Source organism: Vulpes vulpes, chromosome 7 (genome assembly GCF_048418805.1).
Source record: "Vulpes vulpes isolate BD-2025 chromosome 7, VulVul3, whole genome shotgun sequence".
NCBI lineage: Eukaryota > Metazoa > Chordata > Mammalia > Carnivora > Canidae > Vulpes > Vulpes vulpes.
In genome coordinates this window covers 115,769,838-115,792,999 of record NC_132786.1, presented here as the reverse complement: position 1 = coordinate 115,792,999, position 23,162 = coordinate 115,769,838, and the positions used below count along the sequence as shown (strand labels likewise).

The window sequence follows — 23,162 nt, the reverse complement described above, 5'->3', positions numbered from 1 at the left end:
AGAGAACATATGCTTCTCTTGGACTCACTTTCACTGGCGAATAGCCATTTAACCTAAGATGCACTAGAGCTGTGAAGCTGCAGTACTTAAATGTTGTGCTTCTCTAGTGATCTGTCTATATAGCAAGCCCCCAAAACAAGCGGGTGAGATGAATGCAGTTACATCTCAATAAGAACCATTACCCCAAGGGTGAAGTGGCCATACACCATGTACACCAAAATATTATCTCTATAATCAATAGGAGCTTGGTATGTGTAGGAAGCAAGGGCTCTACTATGGTAGAGATTCATGGATTTGAATATATCTGGAAGTGGAAGAACAGTTTTCAGTGACAGCTCAACATTCAACTGCGTCCATTTTGCTCTGGGCTGCTAGTCCTATGAAGATAATTATGTATGACAAGATCTTGTCACTTTTTATTAACACCTTTCAAATGTTCCCCCTTTGCCTCCAACATAGGGTAGATACTTCATAGATTGATATTTAAGTTTCTCTACAGTAAGTCCATCCCCAGCTTATAATGTACATTTGCTAACTTCCACTAAACTGCATTCCAGCCTAACCCAGGGAATTCAGGGTTTTTCTAACATGAATCCTTGATATATTTTATCATCTGCATATTTCTGGTCACATTTTGTACCACTCATGCCCATATTTATATTTTTCTGATTTCTAGAACAGGATCAACTCAGTCACAATTAATCATTATTTTTAAGATGTTATTTATTTATTCATGAGAGACACACAGAGAGTGAGGCAGAGACACAGGCAGAGGGAGAAGCGGGCTCCATGCAGGGAGCCCGACGTGGGACTTGATCCTTGGTCTCCAGGATCACACCCTGGGCTAAAGGTGGCGCTAAACCACTAAGCCACCAGGCTGCCCCAGAATTAATCTTTTTTTAAAGGAAGATATCATAATCATTAAGTGCACAGGCTTTGTGGGTTCATATCCTTTGCTATTTTCTTGGTTTGACAAAGCCTAAATTATTGTCATTTACTATACTACCTGGTCCACGATAAGTACTCAGTAAATAGTACTCGATTATCATTATCACTTTATCTCACATCCATCTTTTATGGCATTCTGCTTTGTGTTTTAACTTCTATGTACATCATCTTTTGCTCTATATTGTGTTTCTTGAGGTCAGAGGCTTTGCCATCCTTTAACTTTTTAATCTTCCTGAATACACTTTGTTCAATTTAGTCTACAATGCCCATGAAATTAATCCATTCAGATAGTGCTGATGCCAGTGATCTAATTCTATCCTTTATATAATATTTTGAATTATTTTAGCTTTGATCATAAGTTAATTTCATTTCTATTAACTATAAGCCATCAATTTTTTCCCCTATCTGGTATGTTGTGGGAATTTCCTATCTAAAAATCTAAGACAAAATGCTCTTCCCTTATCAAGATGTCAACTGATAGCCTTCTTAAATGAGTATCTAATACTCAATACCTATACTTAGGTTTGGTTCAAATTCTCTTAAAAATTAATTTGTAAATGAAGCTTCCAGCAATGTGGATGAAATGCCCATGAGGAAGACTATAGAGAGAAGCGTTCAAATTTGGTACTCACCATTTTGATTTTTAAAGATCAATTAACACAAACTAAGGCAATTTACTTTTAACAAAGTAACCTCTCCAAGTCTCAAATTTCTTATCTGTAAAGTGACTGTGTTGTCTGAAGATATAAACTCCTTTTAAATTCAAGATACTATGTGATGCTATTGTAAAAAATGAGAAAAAGAATAACCTTATTTTTTAATAGTATTATAAAGAGGACCACTACCAAACTTCGCACTGTCCATTTAGTTAATATATGTTTACCAAGGACCTATTGAGAATATAGACAGAAACTATTTTAAGAATTAATAAGACAGTGTTGAACAAGATATTTAAAGTCTCTGCCTCCATGGAATTTACAGTGAAGTCCAGAAGATAGATAAAAATCAAGTATACCGTGAGACAGATTTTAAAACCAGGGAACAGATAGTGCTGTGAAGAAAGGTATGCTAAGGGGTAGAGGGTGACAAGAGGAGTTATTTTAGATAGAATATTTAAATGGGAACACAGAATGCAAAGAGCATTCCATGCAGAGGATAGCCATGTATGGAAAAGGGCCAGAGTCCAGAGGACTCATGGTATGTTGAAAGAACATGGAAGAGGCTAGTGTGATGGGGTATAATGAACAAGAGGAGTTGAGACTGAAGGTGTTGTGAGGAAACAGATCCTGTAAAGCAGTGATTCCTGGAGGGGGCAATTTTGTGCCCCCACAGCCACCCTGGAGATATTTAGCAATGCTTGGTGACATTTTTGGTTGTCAAACTGTGGAAGGGATGCTATTGACATCTAGTGAGTGGGAGCCAGGGATGTTAATAAACATTCTAATTCATGACTAAGAATTTTTCTGGCTCATCCTATCTAGAGTGCCAAGCCTGGGAATCTTGGATGTAAGGGCTTGTTGGTTCACAGTAAGCAATTTGGATTTTATTCCGTGTGATGAGAAGCCATTGGAAACTTTTCGACAGGGCAGGAGTATGACACAATTAGGTTTGTTTGGCGAATGACGTGGAAAACAGATATATAAACACCAGTGAGAAAGTAACTACAGGAGTCCAGGTAGGAGATGCTGGTGGCTTGGGCTGAGTGGTATAGTTCAGGAAGAAGAAAGTAGTTGTTGGATTTCAGGTATAAATAAAAGTGAATCCATTTTTTTTTTCTTTTAAGCTATGGGTTTTCTCTGTGGTTTCAAGTTTTACACAGTGATTTATATTATTTAAAAATGTACTTTAAGAGGACAGTAATTTGTCTATATAGAAGACTATCTAGAAGATGTGACTTATGGAGGACTGACTTTTCAATTTCCATGGCACACAATATAAGAAATCACATCTTTTCAAAATTCACTTTTTGCACATGCATCTGATTTCTTACAAGCAAGAAGGTCCCCATACAAACTCAGTGGATATAGTAGCCTATTTTATGCTGTATAATATTATTTTGGGTTACATTAGAAGTTTAATAAGAGCTCATCTAAAGTGAATTCCTGTTCTTCCTATCTGAATTGAACATCCCCTGAATTTTGTCTTCCAAAATGGAAAAGTCAGGGTTATGCTCGAGAGCACATTCCTTGGAAGCTGAGAGAATTGCTCTCTGCTTACTTGGGGTTTAGGTCATTGATGGCAAATATTCAAAGATAAGTATGAAACAAAATATCCTAGGAAGCTTTAGATAAGCTTTATGTTTATAACAAAACAATATGGCATGCAGGCATTCTGATCCATAATTTCATTCATGCTCTGTAGCCCAGAGTCTTCATTGGTCAGGATTGTGTCACCACATCATAGTCCTATATAAGAGGAAGAAAAACATCTTTTCTGACTTTCAAGCAATTCAGTTACATATTTACATGGTATTCTGGTATTCTAGACATTATGGTTTTATAATAAATTCGTGTAGGCTGGAACAAGTAGGGCTTGAATTAGCAAGAGCTCCTATTTAGTACTTACTAAAACCAATTTTATTCACATTTACATTTTATGAAGAGTAATCTGTAGTTGTTGGATGTGTAATCTAGTATAGTGACTTTTACGAAGTCATTATATTCTCTCTGTATAATACTATTTGTTTGAATGAAATTGTTAAAGATATATTAAGGAATATTCAGTTGGAAGAAATGATTGATGATTAAACAAATCCCTGCTGACACTAATTAGGTAGCTCTACTATTTTGCAATATTGGTCATGTAAAAAGAAGGATCTCAATTCAAATTTAACCAAATTCCAATTGCTTCTTGTGATGTGGTTGTATTTAGAAATGTTATTGGTGTGTAATTAAAACTTTAAATAGTGATTTAAAAATTAATTACTAGTAATCAATTGCTAGTGATTTAAAAATTAATTACTAGTAATTTAAAGATTAATTACTAATAATGAACCCAAAGGCTCATTAATTTTGTTTGTAGAAAATAAAGAAAATAGCATACATTCCTATTAATATTAAAAGGAATATTCACTTTGCAAAACTGAGATCAAAGCAAACAGATGGAAAATTGTTCATATTTCCTCCAATATCTAAGCATTATTGGACCTTACATTAAAAAGCACTGAGATGTGCTTTTCCCCCTGTATAAATATAAAGTAGGAAAAACCTACTAACATAAATGATGAATGATACAGATACCCAGGAAATTATTTTGAGAGAGGACTTTGTAAACAAGTACAATACCATTTATAATAAATATTGATTTTTAAAAAAAAATAAAATTATGTATTACAAGCCCACTATTTTATTTAAATTGTTTTGCTAGAAAGCTTTGCATGGAATAATGATATGAGTCACTTTTTTTATTCCTGATAAGATCCAGTTTAACAGTAACTATACTGATTATGGTGCTTAAACCTTTGATATTTCATGTTTTTATCATTTTTAGCAAAAACTCATTCTGAATATATGCAAGTTAGATACATTCTTTTCTTTGCTATCTGGAATTATCTTTTCTATATTCAGATAGTTTGTATAATGTTTATAATTATGCTATAACTCAATAATACATTTACCTACATAAAAACTTTTGACTTAATTGTATCTGAAATAACTTAATATGGGATGTATTATAATAGCATTTAGAATAGGAGAAGAATAAGAAATTAAAGAGAATTAGAGAATAATTAATAATAGTATCTTTAGAATGAAATGATTTATTTTTTATTTTTTATTTTTTAAAATTTTTAATTTTATTTATTTATTCGTGAGAGACACAGAGAGAGAGAGAGAGAGAGGCAGAGACAGAAGCAGAGACAGAGACAGAGGGAGAAGCAGGCTCCATGCAGGGAGCCCGACGTGGGACTCCATCACGGGTCTCCAAGATCACACCCTAGGCTGCAGGCGACGCTAAACCGCTGCGCCACCGGGGCTGCCCTGAAATGATTTTTTTTGAAGGATTTTATTTGTTTATTCATGAGAGACACAGAGAGAGAAGCAGAGACATAGGCAGAGGGAGGAGCCTGATGCAGAACTCAATCCTAGGGTCACGACCTGAGCTGAAGGCAGACGCTCAACCACTGAACCACCCACGTGCCCCTAGAATGAAATAATTTAAATATACTTAATTTTCCATACTATTGTAATGACTGGAAATCTTCATTATAAAGTGGCTTATAAAATATCTCCTTAATTTATGATGCTATATCTTCAGGAAATAATGCACTAAGGAAAAGAGAATTTTTTTTTTTTTTTGTAAGAGAATGGGATTTGAATTAATGTTGTTATCTTCTTTACCTGTTAGCTTTCTCCTATCCCTTCCTCATAGCTTGATCCAGATATTCATAATACCTTTCCTGGCTGTTGTAGACTAAAATAAAATACCATCCTTTGAACACCTATGTGGTTAGCAACATTTGATATTTATTTATTCCTCAATTAGTCAATTATATTTCTTGCCGATGCTTCCAACTTGTTAAATTTCATCTATGGTAGTTTAGAATGTCATATATATTTTACAGACTTCAGTTGCTTATGTTCAAATCATGATATAAGTTATAATCTTGGTAGTAGGGACAAGATTTTATTCCTTTCTGTGCTCACATGCACACTAGTTATACTGTTTCACATAGTAGTCACTCAATAAAAGTGTGTTTATAACAGGAAATAAAAAGCAGAGTCCACATTCTCACAGAATTCTTAAGCTTACCCTCATAAACTAACCCTAACTCACAAAATAACACAGCATAAACTGCCACCTCATTCATTGCTGGATTAATCAACACAGCCTAAATATTATATATGTGGCCTGATTTAGAATCTAATGTTTAATGTTGATATTTTTTTCAAATTTTCACTAATGACTACAGCATTTTTTATGGCTAGCTGTAGATATTATTAAGATACACATTTAACAGGAGAAAACATTCTTTTAAGGAAATTGTCACATCTATGCTCCTATAATCCAAATTTAGAAAAAAAATGTACATCAGAAATATTCACTATAAAAAATCTTAGTTGTACTAAGAGCATTCATATTAAACTTACAAAATTAATTCCATGACTTTATTGTGAAGATGTATAAACCTTACTTCTTGTTTAAATGAACTAAATAGATTTGCTCTAATCACCTAGCAACAATCTGCAGTCTATTTAGAAGATGACATTTCATTTTTTTCCAGTGAAAATATGTTAAGGACCTATTCTTTGGAATCTCAAATAGTTATGATCCATGGTGCAATGGAAAGGAAATTATGGAATCTGCTGTATATAGTCTTTGTCCTGCCACTAACTAACTAGGTGACTTCACCTAAATGCTTTTGGCCTCTGCTTTATGTATACAAAGATGAATTTTATTTGATCATCGCTGGTGTCTTTCCAACTGTGATCTTAGGAAATGTCCTCACTTATAGGTAGCTCAGGTGATCCAACTTCCTAGAAATAGTATCACCTAATTTGCTTAAATTCACCCTCTTTTAATTGTATACATTTATTTTTTTAATTACATGCTTTTCTAATTCAATATAAGCTCCAAAGAAAAGAGTATTGAGTCTTTATACCTTAGCATTTTTATACTATGCAAATATAACAATTGGTAACATTTAAAGTTAGAGGAGAGAATGGGTCTATTGAGCAGCAGAAAAGCTTACCATGTTTATAGCAGAGGTCTTTGGGCTTTTTAGAATATTGGCGCTGACCATGGATTTTGATGTACAAAATTTAACTTTATTCGTTAAACAGTTTTAAGCTCACTTCCCTTCTTAAAATCTTTCTATAGGATCAAATAAGCAACAATGGCTTCATGATTAGGTCCCATAAACATTTTAATCATGTCTCAGAGACCTGATCTTATTTTGTCTGGGTACTAATGAAGCTATTATTTTCCTGATTTATCATTTTATTATGATCATCAAATTCTCTGTATCTTTTTGTTTTATGTGTCTTTCTTATGACATCATATAGCTAGAATTTTTACACAATTGGACAGTAATATTTTTCAATTAACTATAATAGTTCATCTACTTTTATTATGATTAGTGATGTATTTAAATACCATCTTATTTTGTGCTTTCTATTGATCCTGCTTTTTCTACTTAATTTTCTTAAAGATTTTTAAAATTATTTGAGAGAGAGAGAGTGAGCGAGAGAGAGAGAGAGAGAGCCCAAGTGGGGTGAGGGGCAGAGGAAGAAGCAAGGACCCTGATGCAGGGCTTAATCTTGGAACTCCAAGATCTTTACCTAAGACAATGCTTAACCAAGTGAACCACCCAGGCGCCCCTCTACTTTTTAATTTTCTGCATTCTTTTGCATTGACTGAGATTTTTTTAAAGTTTTATTTATTTTAGAGAGAGCCAGCACACACGTAAGTTGGAGCTGAAACCAAGAGTTTGATGAAGCTTAACCAATTGAGCAACCCAGGCAGGCCTGCATTAACTGAGATTTTTAAATTCTATTTTCCGTCTACTGGCTGGGGAGTTGTAGATTACATTTCCATTATGATTCCTAAAAGAATATTTAAATATATACCAAAGTCCAAAGATAATAAATATCTCTACTCTTTACTAGAAAAATTCAAAAACCTTAAAATTTATTTTCAATCACTTTCCTCCTTTTCTGCATGTTATTTTATTAAGTTATCATGTGGTAGAGTGAGAGAGGGATGGAGAGTGGGGGAAGAAGAGAGAGATCATGCAAGCTTTCTCTGATCTCTTGTTATAAGGGTACAAATCCTCTCATGAGGGCCCTACCCTTCCACCTGGGAAGCCCAAAGACCTCTGCTATAAACATGGTAAGCTTTTCTGCTGCTCAATAGACCCATTCTCTCCTCTAACTTTAAATGTTACCAATTGTTATATTTGCATAGTATAAAAATGCTAAGGTATAAAGACTCAATACTCTTTTCTTTGGAGCTTATATTGAATTAGAAAAGCATGTAATTAAAAAAATAAATGTATACAATTAAAAGAGGGTGAATTTAAGCAAATTAGGTGAGATAGTGCTTCAGGATATGAATTCTGAGGAGATATAACTCAGTCCATAGCACAAGGTAATTCAATTAAGAATGAATAATCTGGGGATCCCTGGGTGGCGCAGCGGTTTAGCGCCTGCCTTTGGCCCAGGGCGCGATCCTGGAAACCCGGGATCGAATCCCACGTCGGGCTCCCGGTGCATGGAGCCTGCTTCTCCCTCTGCCTCTCTCTCTCTCTCTCTCTCTCTCTCTCTGTGACTATCATAAATAAATAAAAATTTTTTAAAAAATGAATAATCTTTTTTTTTAAATGGGCTAGAAAATTTGGATATCCATATGCGAGAAGAAGAAGAAGAAGAAGAAGAAGAAGAAGAAAGAAACATGTACTTTCTTTTGTACCATATTTTTAAAAAAAGGCCTAAAACTAGAAAGGTAGAAGAAAAAAATAGAAAAAGCTTTGTGACTTTGGATTACGCAAAGATTTCTTATGGCATAAAAAACAGGTATTATAAAAGAAAAAAATTGCTAAATAGTCTTCATGAAAATTTAAAAAAATGCTTGTTCTTTGAAGATAAACTGTTAAGAAAATGAAAAAAAGCATGCCGCAGATTAGGAGAAAATATTTGCAAAAACATACATCTGGTAAGAGTTCTATCCAGTATGAAGAAGTTATACAACTTGATAATAAGAAGACAAACCACTGAATTTAATTTCTAAAAGCTTTAATAGTTCACCAAAGAAGAAAGCAAATAACAAATACGTACTCAGAAATATTAGTCATTAGGGAAAAGACAGGTTAGCATTCAGTTACCATATTTCACTTATAGAAACTTGCCCACACAAATACATATACTGATATGTTCATAGCTGCTTAGTTGATAATGGCCCCAAACTAGAAACAACCCATGTGTCCATGAACTATTACTTGACAAACCAACTGTTTATCTATATGATATATTATTAAGAAAAAAATGATAGCAAATTTCTAGTACATGCAACATCATAAATTGATCTCAAAAACATTAGACTAATTTAAACACACCAAGAATAGAAGAATGCATATTGAATGATACAATCTGAAGGAAAGTCTAGGAAGGCAAAACTGTAGTGATGGGAGCAGTTCAGCCCAGTTACCTAGAACCATGGATGTGAGTGAGGACAGATGTGCCTCCTGAGGGGTGTGAGAAAACTTTGTTGGATCATTAAAGTGTTTTTTTTTAAGATTTTTAATTTATTTATTCATAGATACACACACAGAGAGAGAGAGAGAGAGAGGCAGAGACACAGGCAGAGGGAGAAGCAGGCTCCTGCAGGAAGCCCAACATGGGACTCCATCCAGGGTCTCCAGGATCAGGCCCTGGGCTGCAGGCGGTGCTAAACCGCTGAGCCACCAGGGCTGCCCTAAAGTGTTTTATATCTTGATCTAGTTATATGATTGTATAGATTGTTAAAATTCATTGATTGTATACTTAAAAACAACTGGGTTATATTTCATGTAAATTATACCCTTGTATGGGAACTCTACTGTTAGTTTAAAGATAATCTACCTTTTTTTTCCTCTGGCAGCTTCTCAAAAAATAGTGGAGACAAGAGGGTCTTTAGGGCTCTACAGATTCATTACATTGTATCAAGATGTGATTTCCTCATATTGATCTTCCTTGTGTTTGGTTCACTTTGCACACTCAGAATTCTTGATTTCATCAATTCTGAAAAGTTCTCTACCTTCTCTTCAAATATTGCCTTCCCTTGTTTTCTTTTATTCTCTTCCTTTGAGACTCGGATTATACTTACGTATGTTACATTTGTTAGTAATGTCCTCCATGTCTCTTAGCACCTCTTATACTTTCCTTTTATTTCTTTACCCCTCCATTCTAAATTCTAAATAGCTTTTTCTTTAGCATTTAGTAATCTGCTTTTTTGTCCACCTATTTAATTATATACAGTTGAACCCTGAATAATGTGGATTTGACCTGGGTGGGTCCATTTATAATGTGGATTTCTTTTGACAAACATAGTGCACTACTATTAATATATCTTTTCTTCATTATGATTTTCTTGATAGCATTTTCTTTACTCCAGCTTACTCTGTTGTAGGAATGCAGTATAGAACACACATAACATAAAAATATGTGTGAATTGACTGCTTATGTTATCATTAAGGTTTCTGGTCAACAGTGGGTTATTAGTAGTTAAGTTTTGGGAGAGTCAAAATTTTTATGAGGATTTTCTACTGCACTGGGGGGGGTGGTAGTCAGCACCCAACTCCCACATTATTCAAGGGTCCACTGCATTTTAGAATTTAGAAGTTCTGGGATCCCTGGATGGTTCAGTGGTTTAACGCCTGCCTTTGACCCAGGGTGTGATCCTGGCATTCCAGGATCGAGTCCCGCAGTGGGCTCCCTACATGGAGCCTGCTTCTCCTTCTGCCTGCATCTCTGCTTTTCTCTCTTGTGTCTCTCATGAATAGATAAATAAAATCTTTAAAAAATAAAATAAAAAAATAAAATAAAATTTAGAAGTTCTATTTGATTTTTTTTGAGTGGCCTTTAAAAATAGGGTAGTGTTTCTTGTTCATTTTTAAAAGTTCCCTTTTTAATTTAAAAAATATGTAAATATGTATAATTTATAATCTGTTTTTGATAAACACAGTATTTTAAGTCTCTGAGGATCTAATTCTGCTGTATATTATTTGCCTTGACTCATTAATATTGCTGTTTCCTTGTGGGTTCTGTTATTTTGGATTATGAGTTCTTACCAACTGGTACTTACATATAGAAAACCTGAAAATTCTGAAATGAGTGATTTTTCTTAAAGAGACTCATATTTCCTTCTGCCAGATTCCTGGAGACCAATTAAAGTTAATTCTTAATTTTCTTAGACCACACAAGCAGTGTGAATTTGAACCACCATCTCACCTACAGGCAGGATGTGGATTCCCCCAGGAGAATTATTGTCTCTTCTAGATGCCAACCCTTGAGAGACAAGTGTCCTTCTTGTTTTCCTTTCCTGATGGTAGATTATTTCTTTCTAGTCTAGTCTATCAGTGATGATGATGGTGAAAGAGATCTAGTTCAAAAACCTGATCTAGCCGAGTCCTGAACTCTTGACATCTAGTTCCTTCAGGACAATGAAATCCCAGGGGTCTAGCACCTAGGGAGTAGTAAACATATTCATGGAAGCCCCTACTTTGCATAATGAGAATCAATGCAATTGTTTGAAAAATATTATTTGAAAAAATAAAAATACTACAATAAATCATGAATTATTAATACTAGTTACCTAAGTTAAGAATGTGTGTATATGTGTGTGTGTGTATTTGGGACATACTTTGAGTATGAATTTGTTTCCTTCTTCTGGTAGTCAAGGATTATATTGATAATTTTGTATTCAACTGATGACCTCAAAGGACTGAATTTTTAAAAAAAATGTTTTCAAGGTCAAATCACATTGGAGGCAATCATTCTTCATTCCATTTAAAAGATCTAGTAACTTGTCATGGTAAAGCTAGTACTAAAAAATGCCTCTTTGTAGACAGGTAGTTAAAATACCATACAGAACTCATTTTTGACTGTCAAACCAAAATTATTTGCAAGCCATAGATACATACAACCTTGTATGCTGACACCTCACTTAACTGTTAAATCACCTGAAAGATTATCTTGTCTTTCTTTTATGTGAATTCGGAAGCACAAAGCTATTTAAAATTCCTTCTCCAGAGGACTTCTATTAGGAGTCTTATATTTCTTTGGCAGTCCTAAAAGGAACCAGCTCGATATTTTAACATCATATTTTTTGAAGCTACTTTGGGTTATTTTTTTAAAAGTTAGATTGAAACCTAAGAAATATGCACTATGCAAATGGAATGAATTTTATTAGAATTCTGTAACTCAAAGTGTTCTTTCACACCTGTCTGGTATCACAGTAAACCACTCCTATTAGCGCTGTGACATTCAAAAATGCAAGTGATTAGTAAGTGAAAATACAATCTATTTGTGTTTTCACCTACTACTTCCTGCATATTTAAATGTGCACAAACGGATAGGTTGTGTTTTCACATAGAAGTTTTAGAGTATCCCAGAAGGACATACAAATAAAAGGAAAAAAAAAGATTTATTGTACCATAAAAAATAGTCTATAGTCACAGTGCAACTGTGAGGAAAAGAAATTATTGAAGCGTAGCTCAGGTAATTTTAAAAGACTGATGCTAATAGATAGTGGAGGCTGAATACATTCTGAATTATGAAAAGAAAGGAAATAGTGGACCAAGGAAGACAATAGCAATAATAACTACCACTTATTGGATTCTTACCATATATCAGAATGGTACTGAGTCTTAAAAACAGTCTCAAGTATACCAGAATCCATTTATCAAGTGTTTAATACATACCACTTGATTCATGGAACAACTTTTTGAGTTAGGTACCATTATTTGCTCCATTGTTCAAGTGAGAACACTGACAGAGTTGCATCAACTTTCCCAAGGTTACATGAACTTGAAAGCATTCAGTCAGCTAGAAAAGCCAAAATAGGCTGATTGCAGAGACTACGCTCTCTATTAACTTCTCCATTATATTCTCATTTAACTATTGACCTTCATCTCAACCCAGTTCGGGCATGTTTTATTCACTCTATTTTAAAAATAGGCAGATGGAAGTAGAAACTAAGTGACTTGCACAGGATTACTTATGAGTCCTAGTAGCAAGAGTAGAACTAGTTTAGTCTGGTTCCAGACTCTGAACTTTCTACTCTATTATTCTGCCTTTGTTGCAGTGTTTTTTTATTCTTCAGTTATTCAGTCATTTGGTCGTTTATTTAACACATATTTGTTGAACACTTTGTACAATGCTTTCCTTTGGGCTCTGGAGATACAAAGAAAGGGAAGAAGAAAGACAAAGTTCCGAAGTTTACATTCTAGTGGAGAGGGAGATGGGCAATAAACAAAAAAACCAATACATGAATGTCAAGTGCTGGTAGCTGCAATGAAGAAAAATAAGGCATTGTAAGAGGCTAGACAATGATGGGAAGATGGGTGTATTCAAATCTGCTAGATAAGATGGTCAATGCAAGGGAATATGCAACTGTCACTGGTAATTTTACGATACTGTCATTTTCTATCACAAGTATCTTGACTCCCTGGTTCATATGACATTGAAACTGAATCTGAGTTTCATAACATTCTGGTTTCCAAAAGAATATGCTTGACTTCACATCTACCATCTCATTGCAGAAATGATTTTATGCTCGTTTTAATTCATAATTTTTCTTGAAGAGACAAAATGAGTAATTGTTTTCTTTCTAACTATCCAAAATAGCTTAATAAGGTGAACAAACATTTGCACTTTTTTAGGAAAGTGTGCCTTGCCAACAATTAAATAAAAGGGTCTTCTCCTATCATTAACACTTGATGTGGGATATTAGTTCTTAGAGGCAATCTCATGATAAAAGCAGTAGTGATGTCAAGAACTAATTGACAGATTTTAATTGAAGAACACTTATATTACAGAGTATATGACGGTGAGATGTGTTCAGCTTGTTTTTTTTGCTTTTCTTTAAAAAGCTGAAACTCTTCTTGCCAGTAGTAATTAAAAATAAACAGCAGTCATTAACTTACTGTGGGCTTCTAATGGCCACAACATTGCTTCCTTGCATGAATGATTTACTGATCTCAAGCAAAGTAATTCAACACTGAAGTTATCTTGAAAATTAAAAACCATTCTAGATAATGAATAGTTTCAATTTCTATAGCACCAATTTATGCATAGTCTTTTTTTTTTATGTATTCTTCTGCACACATACAATGTGCTAACTAACAAAAATGGCCTGAAAGGGACTCTACATCAAAGAATAGCTCACAAAGCTCAGTTTCTGTGCTTAACTCTGTACACTTAGGGGTGAGATTTACTCATTCATTCATTCATTCAACCAATATTTATTGATAGGTTTCTTTAGGCTGGGCATTTTCCCAGATGCTTTGGGGAGTAAAAGAAGAAAAAAAATAGTTTCTGTCTTCAAAATAATTTATTATTATAGAATCAGGTAATATTTTATTGTAATCTTGTTTGTTTTATTAAATTGGTTATGTCATAATTTATTTAACCATTGCCATGTTGTAGAATATTTAGAAAATACATATATGATATAAAAAGCTTATGTATTTCTTTTAAAAAGCTTGTGTTGCAGATATGAGGGAGATCTCGCTGCGGTATCTGTCACCCCATTGATCACCGGGGTTGATTCAGCTGATCTGGCTGGCTAGGCGGGTGTCCCTTCTCATCACTGCTCCCTCAGCATCCCTCCTGACACGTGCTCTATAGAAGAGAGGGACCTTTCCCAATAGGGAAGGACTTTTCTTCAGTCAAGAGTACAGGAGTAGCTGCATTCCCCTGCTAAAACCTCCAAATGAGCTGTCCAGGTCCATTTGTAGAAAGTAATGTAGTCAAGCTCCAGATATCCAAATGAGGCACTACATGTGGCAGTTTGCCCTTCTTAAAAAAAAAAAAAAAAAAAGAAAAAAAGAAAAGAAAGAAAGCTTGTGTTGAATACTCCTGATAATAAATAGTTATTCGTATTTCTGATTATTTCTTTGGAATGGATTTCTACAGAACAGTGTAATAACTAGATCAAAGGCATATACATTTTAGTCTCTTAACAAATTTAATGAAAATAAGCCCCAAATTGCAAAAAGGGGAAAAAATTTTATATTGCCACCAATACTGTATGAGAGAGCCTTTCCTTATTCCTTTTCCATGTTAGCCTTAAGAATATAGAATGTTCCTGGGGAGCCTGGGTGGCTCAGTCAGTTCAGCGTCTGACTTTTGATTTCAGCTCAGGTCATGATCTAATTGTGGAGTCTAGCTCTGTGCTCAGTGGTGAGTTTGCTGGAGGATTCTCTCTCTCTCTCCCTCTCCTGTCTCTCTCTCTCTCAAATAAATAAATATCTTTTAAGAAAGCAATGTAAAGAATGTTCCACTAAATGTGTATTACTGATTATTAATATTTAATAGTCTTAAAAATTGTTAAAAAGTTTCTCATTTTCAAGAATAATTGACTAAATAAAATAATACTGATAAAAAATTTTCAGCTGATATTGATAGTTTAAATCTGACAAGAGATCACCCAGGGGTGTTTTTGTTGTTGTTTCTATATATGCCGATTTTTAGAGTATTAAGAAGTCATGAAAAATGCCATCTGTTGGTTTGAAAAGTTTGACTAAAAAAATGAAGTTACAGTTGATCATGTTGAACATTGACATAAAAAGCAAATATCAGAAAATAAATTGATCTGTATTTTGTTAGAGTTTATTTCATAAAAAACATACTTAGGATATTGAGAATTTAATACGATAGTAAAACATTGTATTTGGTGCTAGTACATTATATTTAACAGAAGAGTGAAAAAAATACTGTGCATAGGTTTATAAGGTCCTAACTATATGTTATTTAAAAATAGTTATAGGGTAGTTTCATGGTCACCTGTAAATATCTGTGGCATTTTTATAATAGCATTTTTCCCTTTGTTTCTTTGTATGCTCAACTACTTGGTCTTACTGTTCTTATCTCAATGGTTATGTATGCTCTTTATTTCTAGAACCATGGGCCACAAAAACCGGTATGTCAAAGTTCCCCGGGGTCACATCTGGGTTGAAGGTGATCATCATGGACACAGTTTTGACAGTAATTCTTTTGGGCCGGTAAGTCGTCTTGTTTCATGATAATTATTGGATGTCACATGTGGGAACAAAATTATGTCAGGTGGGTTGCTCAGGTAGTCCAGCCAAGAGTGATTGTGAATTGTATGGTGAAGCTTTTATATTTGAAAAGTTCCTTTTAAATATTAGACAGAAAATATAAGCTGTCAAGCTGTATGTGTGTGTTTCATAGAAAAGAACTTAGACTGTCAGTAAAGTACCAAAGATGGTTTTAGCTGAGAAAGTAATCCCAGTAGGAAGTCTAAACCCAGTAGGAGGTTTTTCTCTCCACAGAAACACTTTGTGCCGTGTGTTTTCAGTTGGTGTTTAACAGATATAAAGTGTAAAAGACCTACAAGCATCAATTTTCTAAATCATTTTTTAAATGAAAGCTATAATGGAAATCATATCAGTGAGTCCCATTTTGTCTGCATTTAATTTATATCAGAAATGCAGACATTCCTTGTACCTTGTTTATATTCTATGAAATATGCGACTAAATTGATATTTTGTAATTTTTTTCATTTTGAATGCATATAGAAGTTCTCTATGAACTCCTGAAATAAATCATTATGTAAAGTGAAGAAGATATTAGTTAACAGAAAGTGAACCTGACTTCTAGTTACCTAATCTGTTTAAAAACTTGGATCTTTAGCACATTTTCCTATAGCCAGACCTCTCTATCCTTGTTATGTATGTATAAATTAAAATTGAGCACCTTTAGATATGTTTGCAAAAACAGTTACCCACATTCTTTAGTCTAAAATTAAATGTTGGTGGTCTATAAAAGGATTTCTATCACATATTATGAGTGATCACTGTTATTGTTACTAGAGAAGCAGCCACTTTGACTTACCTTTGGCTAAAAGTACAGTAAGAAAGGTAGGGCTGGACGGGTGTTGTGGATAAGTGGAAGAAAACTTTATCGGAGGCTACTCTTACTTCTTTTTTGGAGGAGGTGTTGCAATGATGATAGAACCTTCTAAGGTCTTTTTTGCATTTGAATAGTAATCATTACAAAAATGTAATTTAATCTTTTTAGGATATATCAAAGATGGGATGAACAGAGTGGAGATGTTGTAGGTCATCAAGAGTGTAGTAGAAGTGACTTAGGAAAAAATTTAGTAACAACTTGAAAGCAAAAATAGATAATCTAAAAGCAGTTTTATTTCTCTCTCATCAATTAGATTAAATCTATTTAGTGTATCAAATTGTTGACCAAGTCCACATTAAAATTTTGGTTACCTTTAGGGGGAACTGAGTGGCTCAGTGGTTGAGTGTCTGCCTTCCCCTCAGGTCATGTTCCCAGGGTCCTGGGATCAAGTCCCTCATCAGGCTCCCCATAGGGAGCCTGCTTCTCCTTCTGTCTATGCCTCTGCCTCTCTCTTTCTTTGTCTTTAGTGAATAAATAAATAAAATATTAAAAAAAAATTTTTGTTATCTTTCGTTTGGGTTTTAATTAATCTGGATAGTGACTCTGAAATCAAATGTTAAATTTATTGTGTTTTGTTATCAGGTGTGGGATGTGTAGTGAATAATTAGTTACTCATAATAAAGTACTAAAGTTTGAAATTGCTTTGCTTTTTCTTTATGAATAAAGCCAATGCAATAATGCTTATGTGATTAATATTATTGTCAATCAATCCTATTCCATATGCTTTCTTACTTGAGAGAGAAAAGGATAGAGTTGATAGCCAGAATACTAGAAATTGCATGTAACCCTCAATGTATCATATCTATTGTGCAGTTCTTACTGGGCTCAGTCTTCTGTTGTGCATTTATTAACAACATTTTGTACCATTGAACTATAAGTATACCCAGGAAGATGTATCAGCTCTGGGAATATCCTCTGTCACTTGTATCTTTAAAAGGAAGAGAGAGCTGGACACATGAGTCATTAAGCATCTGACTCTTGATTTTCTTCAGGTTGTGATGTCAGGGTCCTGAGATCAAGCCCTCAGAGAGCTCCTTACTAGGGGTGGAGCCTGCTTAATATTCTCTCTCTCCCTCTCCTTCTGTTCCTCCTCTGCTCACATTCATGCTCTCTAAATAAATAAATAAAATGAAGAAAATAAGAACCATGTATGAAGGATCTCTGTGTTTATTATAATAAGAAACTACAGTATGCAAAACATTGACATTTATATTGTGTGCAGCACTTTGATGTCATTTGGTTTAAATTGTGCTTTTAAATGAAATCTGCTTGTTCAATATAACATGACCGATCATTAGAGTCAGAGGCACAAAAACATTTGAAATTTAGTGTTTTTTTTCTTCCCTTTTTAAATTCTGTAAACATACAAGCACAAGGCTCTTGGTTGATGGGGTGGGCTAAACTATCAATATCCATTCACTTAACTAGTTTCATTTTTATTTGTCATAATTAGGTGAAGAACCTTTCTAGGATAAAGGAAAACATTTGTCATCTCATGTATAAAGCTATTTGTATTTGATGAGTTAACAGTACATCTTTTTTACTTTTACAATGAACTCTCATGTTTTGTGTACCAATAGCACTTATGAGTATGAAAAGTTATTTACATTGATGATCCTAAGCACATGTTAAAAGGACAAAAGGGGAAAGAAGTGAAATAAAACCCTGGAATCCTTTTTTTAAAGCTAAACTGTGATGTTGGAGTATAGAGTTTTCTTACTACATTTTTACAAGATTTTATTTATATTATATATATCATATATCATGATATGATATATATATATATATATATATATATATAGAGAGAGAGAGAGAGAGAGAGCATGAGTGGCAAAAGGGACAGAGGGAGAGAGAGAGAGAGAGAGAGAGAGAGAGAGAGAGAGAGAATCTCAAGTAGACACTGCACTGAGCACTGAACATGGAGCTTGATATGGGGCTGGGTCCCAAGTCCTGGAGATCATGACCTGAACCAAAATCAAGAAGCAGGTGCTTAACCGAATGAGCCACCCAGGCATCCCTCTTATTGCATTTTTTTTTCTTATTGCATTTTTGATTAATGAATGGTCATTGGAATATTTTGGTGATTATTTTAAAGTTTTTATAATTCTAAAAACTAAAAGCTAAGTTTGGTAATTCTAAAAAACTAAAATAATCTTGAATTTTAAAATTCATATATACTTGAAAATTATATTTTTCCAATAATTCTAAGTTGCATTTTTTGGCTTATCAGCATACTTGAAGGTCATATGTGGAAGGTCAGTAAACTTTAGGCTTTCTGGATGGTTGATTCATTTCTCCCCTTGGAAGTAGGGAATGCACATTTTCTTGATATAAACAATCTATCTTAAGGCAGCCAGGATTGTCTCTGAGATGCTTATCATGACTTTGTGGAAACTGATTGAAGCCTTTACCCTTCATTTGCCTCCCAAATAATTTCAGAAATGTATCCAAATCATTTTACATGCTTTAACTCTTTGAATAGTAATTATACTTTTGATAGAATCTACCTAGTTTATTTTAAATTGTGGCCTACTAGCAATCATAATGGAGCTGCCTTTTTCCATATTCAGGTAGACTTTCGGTTGAAATCTAAAGAAGAATAAGAAAGAGTGTCTCATACTGGTGTTTTTCTTGTTTGTTTTATTATTTCTTATTTATTCTTTAACATTTCAATTTGCTTTTCTGATTTGTTTTATTGCCACTCCATGTAGGCTTTCAAGAGGGAATGAAATAGTTATGAGTAAAAGATGAATAATGGATTATGAATTTAAAGATAGCAATATTGATATAGCAATAGAATACATACAGCAGAATAAGATCCAACAGCTGTACTTTTAAATTATAGAGAATGACATTATAGTAAGAAACAGAAAATCAGATAATTTTGGTTATGGACCTCATCAATCAGTTAACTTGTATGGGTCTACATTTCCACATGTATAAAAAGAAGAGTTTTTCTTTTTTTTTTTCTCAGAATTCATCTTAAATAAATAAAAATGGGTATATATTTTATCAATGAGTGATAAAATTTATTTAATTGTACTCCTACAATATATATATTCAAAAGATATATCATCACAATTTTAGTGAACATCCTCAGGAACCTAAAATAGGAGCATAATTAAATAAAGTGTGGTTCATTCAGAGATTGAAATATTATGCAATCATTAAAAATTATATTTGTGACATGGCATGACATAATATTCATGACATTGTTTTAAATAAAAACACAAAGACATGAATGTAGAGTATTATATTAATTGTCTACAGATGTTATGACTACGGTTGATTCTTTTTTATACTTTTGTACTTCTTTTTATTTTAAGGGTTTGCAACAAGTTTTTATCATTTTTATAATTAGAAAAAGAAAAACTAACACTTTTAAAAAGTAGGATAAAGGTATTTTAAGTAAATGACTTCTAAGTTTCATCCTGACTCTTAAGTTTTATAAATATGTTTTATGGTTCTATGGCCAGAGGGAAAAGTATCACAGGTGTCACTGGGTAGGTAATGTTTCAATTATGAAAAATATCTCTGTGGAATATCATCATATTAAAACTCCTGAATATATCATCATAACACAATGATAGAAAATGTCCTATCTTCTCATAATATGGATTCACTAGTGTATGACTTTACCTTAGATTTCCAGTGTGAGGGATCCCTGGGTGGCGCAGCGGTTTGGCGCCTGCCTTTGGCCCAGGGCGCGATCCTGGAGACCCGGGATCGAATCCCACGTCAGGCTCCTGGTGCATGGAGCCTGCTTCTCCCTCTGCCTGTGTCTCTGCCTCTCTCTCTCTCTCTCTGTGTGTGACTATCATAAATAAATTTAAAAAAAAAAGATTTCCAGTGTGAAATATAGCTTCTGTGGTTTTCCTTTAAAATTATGATAATTATCTCGCAGTGTTTCCCAGTGTTTTTTACTACCTTATTTTACTGGGTTATATATTAAAGATATCTGATGATTCTGATATATTGGCTTATTATTGTTTAGGATATTTGATAAACTCTTCTCTTACCAATTCTTTTGTTCTATGAAATTACTGTACCTACTTCCACATAGATAACATTAAGACATTTTCTCCTGTAGCCATGTTGTTGTTCTTTGCTAGTGCTCAGGAGTAACTGATTATAATCGATATTGATGAATTTTCTGCTTGCTTGAAAATGAAAGTGCATTTGGGGCTCCTGGGTGGCTTAGTCTGTTAAGCAACTGCCTTTGACTCAGGTCATGATCCCAGTCCTGGAATCCAGGCTGTGTTTAGCTCCTTGCTCAGCAGGGAGTCTGGTTGTCCCTCTCCCTCTGCTCCTCTATCTGCTCCAACCCCTGCTCATGCTCTCTCTCTCTATCTCAAAATAAATAAATAAGTATGTAAATAAGTAAATAAATAAATAAGATCTTAAAAAACATTTAAATGAAAGCGCATTAAAAAGCAAGTATTTGTGTGTGTGCATGCATAGTTGTGAATTTTCAAATAGAAATTTTTAACTATTTCAGATTAGCAGAAATTTCATCAGTTTAAAATGTATATAGCATTTCATTCTTCCATTTATTGTATCCTTTCAGTACTTATATTTGAAATATTCTCAGAGCTGTTCATTCTATGTGGTGAAACACAAATGTGACTCTCCATGTCTTCCATTGTGTTTATAAATTTTCTCTTTTTGAAATTTTTTTTTCATTCCATCTAGCTCTAAGTCATGAGCCACTGAGATCCTCTTAGTGTTTGCTGTCTAGTGATTTGTTGTAAAGAATATATGTTATAATTCTAGTTACTTAGTATCTAAATTGAGTAATTTATTTTTACTTCATTGACCAAGGAGCATTAGAAAGAGAACTTTTGGCTTAAACATTTCAAGGCAAAGATAACCTTTCCAAAAATGTATGAAAGTGTTTTGATTTTTAGGTTTGTGATCATAGTGTCACCTTGTGAACAATTTGTGTGCAGACGCCATGAAGCAGAACTGAACAATTTGGATGTAGAAACTATGCATGATATACTGCCTTTATCTAAGAATGGAAACTGCAAGTTATACTAAATATGAATTCTTTTTAGTTCCAAGTCATTTGGAAAAGAGGCAATCTAATCACCTATTTCATGGATACATAATGAAATAAAATATTAGCCCTCTAGAATTTTTTCTTGAAGAAAATATACCTAACAGGAAATTATAGTTTTAGAATAAATGAGTAATAGAAATATTACGTATTAATTAAATGAACTGATTCTCTAAAAGTAATGATATAAAAGCAATCATTGAAATGAAGATTAAAATTCTATAGAATTCCTTTTGAACCTAATGAAGTTCAAAAAGTGTTTTACTTTATTTTTTTAATATTTTATATATTTTTTAATTGGAGTTCGATTTGCCAATATATAGTATAACACCCAGTGCTCATCCTGTCAAGTGCCCCCCTCAGTGCCCGTCACCCAAGTCACCCCAACCCCCCGCCCACCTCCCTTTGCACTAACACTTGTTCGTTTCCCAAAGTTAGGAGTCTCTTATGATCTGTCACTTTCTCTGATATTTCCCACTTATTTTCTCTCCTTTCCCCTTTATTCCCTTTCACTATTTTTTATATTCCCCAAATGAATGAGACCATATAATGTTTGTCCTTCTCCAACTGACTTACTTACTTACTTACTCAGCATAATACCCTCCAGTTCCATCCACGTTGAAGCAAATGGTGGGTATTTGTCGTTTCTAATGGCTGAGTAATATTCCATTGTATACAGAGGCCACATCTTCTTTATCCATTCATCTGTCGATGGCACCGAGGCTCCTTCCACAGTTTGGCTATTGTGGACATTGCTGCTAGAAACATCGGGGTGCAGGTGTCCTGCTGTTTCACTGCATCTGTATCTTTGGGGTAAATCCCCAGCAGTACAGTTGCTGGGTCACAGGGTAGCTCTACTGTTAACTCTGAGGAACCTCCATACAGTTTTCCAGAGTGGCTGCACCAGTTCACATTCCCTCAACAGTGTAAGAGGGTTCCCTTTCTCCACATCATCTCCAACATTTGTTGTTTCCCGTCTTGTTAATTTTCCCCATTCTCACTGGCGTGAGGTGGTATCTCATTGTGGTTTTGTTTGGTATTTCCCTGATGGCAAGTGATGTGGAGCATTTTCTCATGTGCTTATTAGCCATGTCTAGGTCTTCTTTGGTGAAATTTCTGTTCATGTCTTTTGCCCATTTCATGATTGGATCGTTTGTTTCTTTGCTGTTGAGTTTAATAAGTTCCTTATAGATCTTGGACACTAGCCCTTTATCTGATAGGTCATTTGCAAATATCTTCTCCCATTCTGTAGGTTGTCTTTTAGTTGTGTTGACTGTTTCTTTGCTGTGCAGAAGATTTTTATCTTGATGAAGTCCCAATAGTTCATTTTTGCTTTTGTTTCTCTTGCCTTCATGGATGAATCTTGCAAGAAGTTGCTATGGCCAAGTTCCAAAAGGGTGTTGCCTGTGTTCTCCTCTAGGATTTTGATGGAATCTTGTCTCACATTTAGATCTTTCATCCATTTTGAGTTTATCTTTGTGTCTGGTTTAAGAGAATGGTCTAGTTTCATTCTTCTGCATATGGCT

At 34.1% G+C, this 23,162-nt stretch overlaps 1 protein-coding gene across 6 annotated transcripts in view; it reads left to right on the top strand.

Annotated features, from left to right (window-relative positions):
• IMMP2L (inner mitochondrial membrane peptidase subunit 2) overlaps nucleotides 1–23,162 on the top strand; it is an 848,028-nt gene that overhangs the window by 626,344 nt on the left and 198,522 nt on the right. For all 6 annotated transcript variants that reach the window (XM_072764768.1, XM_072764765.1, XM_072764770.1 and 3 more), the window contains one exon: nucleotides 15,544–15,646. In XM_072764768.1, coding sequence (XP_072620869.1) covers nucleotides 15,544–15,646 — 103 coding nt within the window. The remainder of the gene's footprint in view (nucleotides 1–15,543; nucleotides 15,647–23,162) is intronic.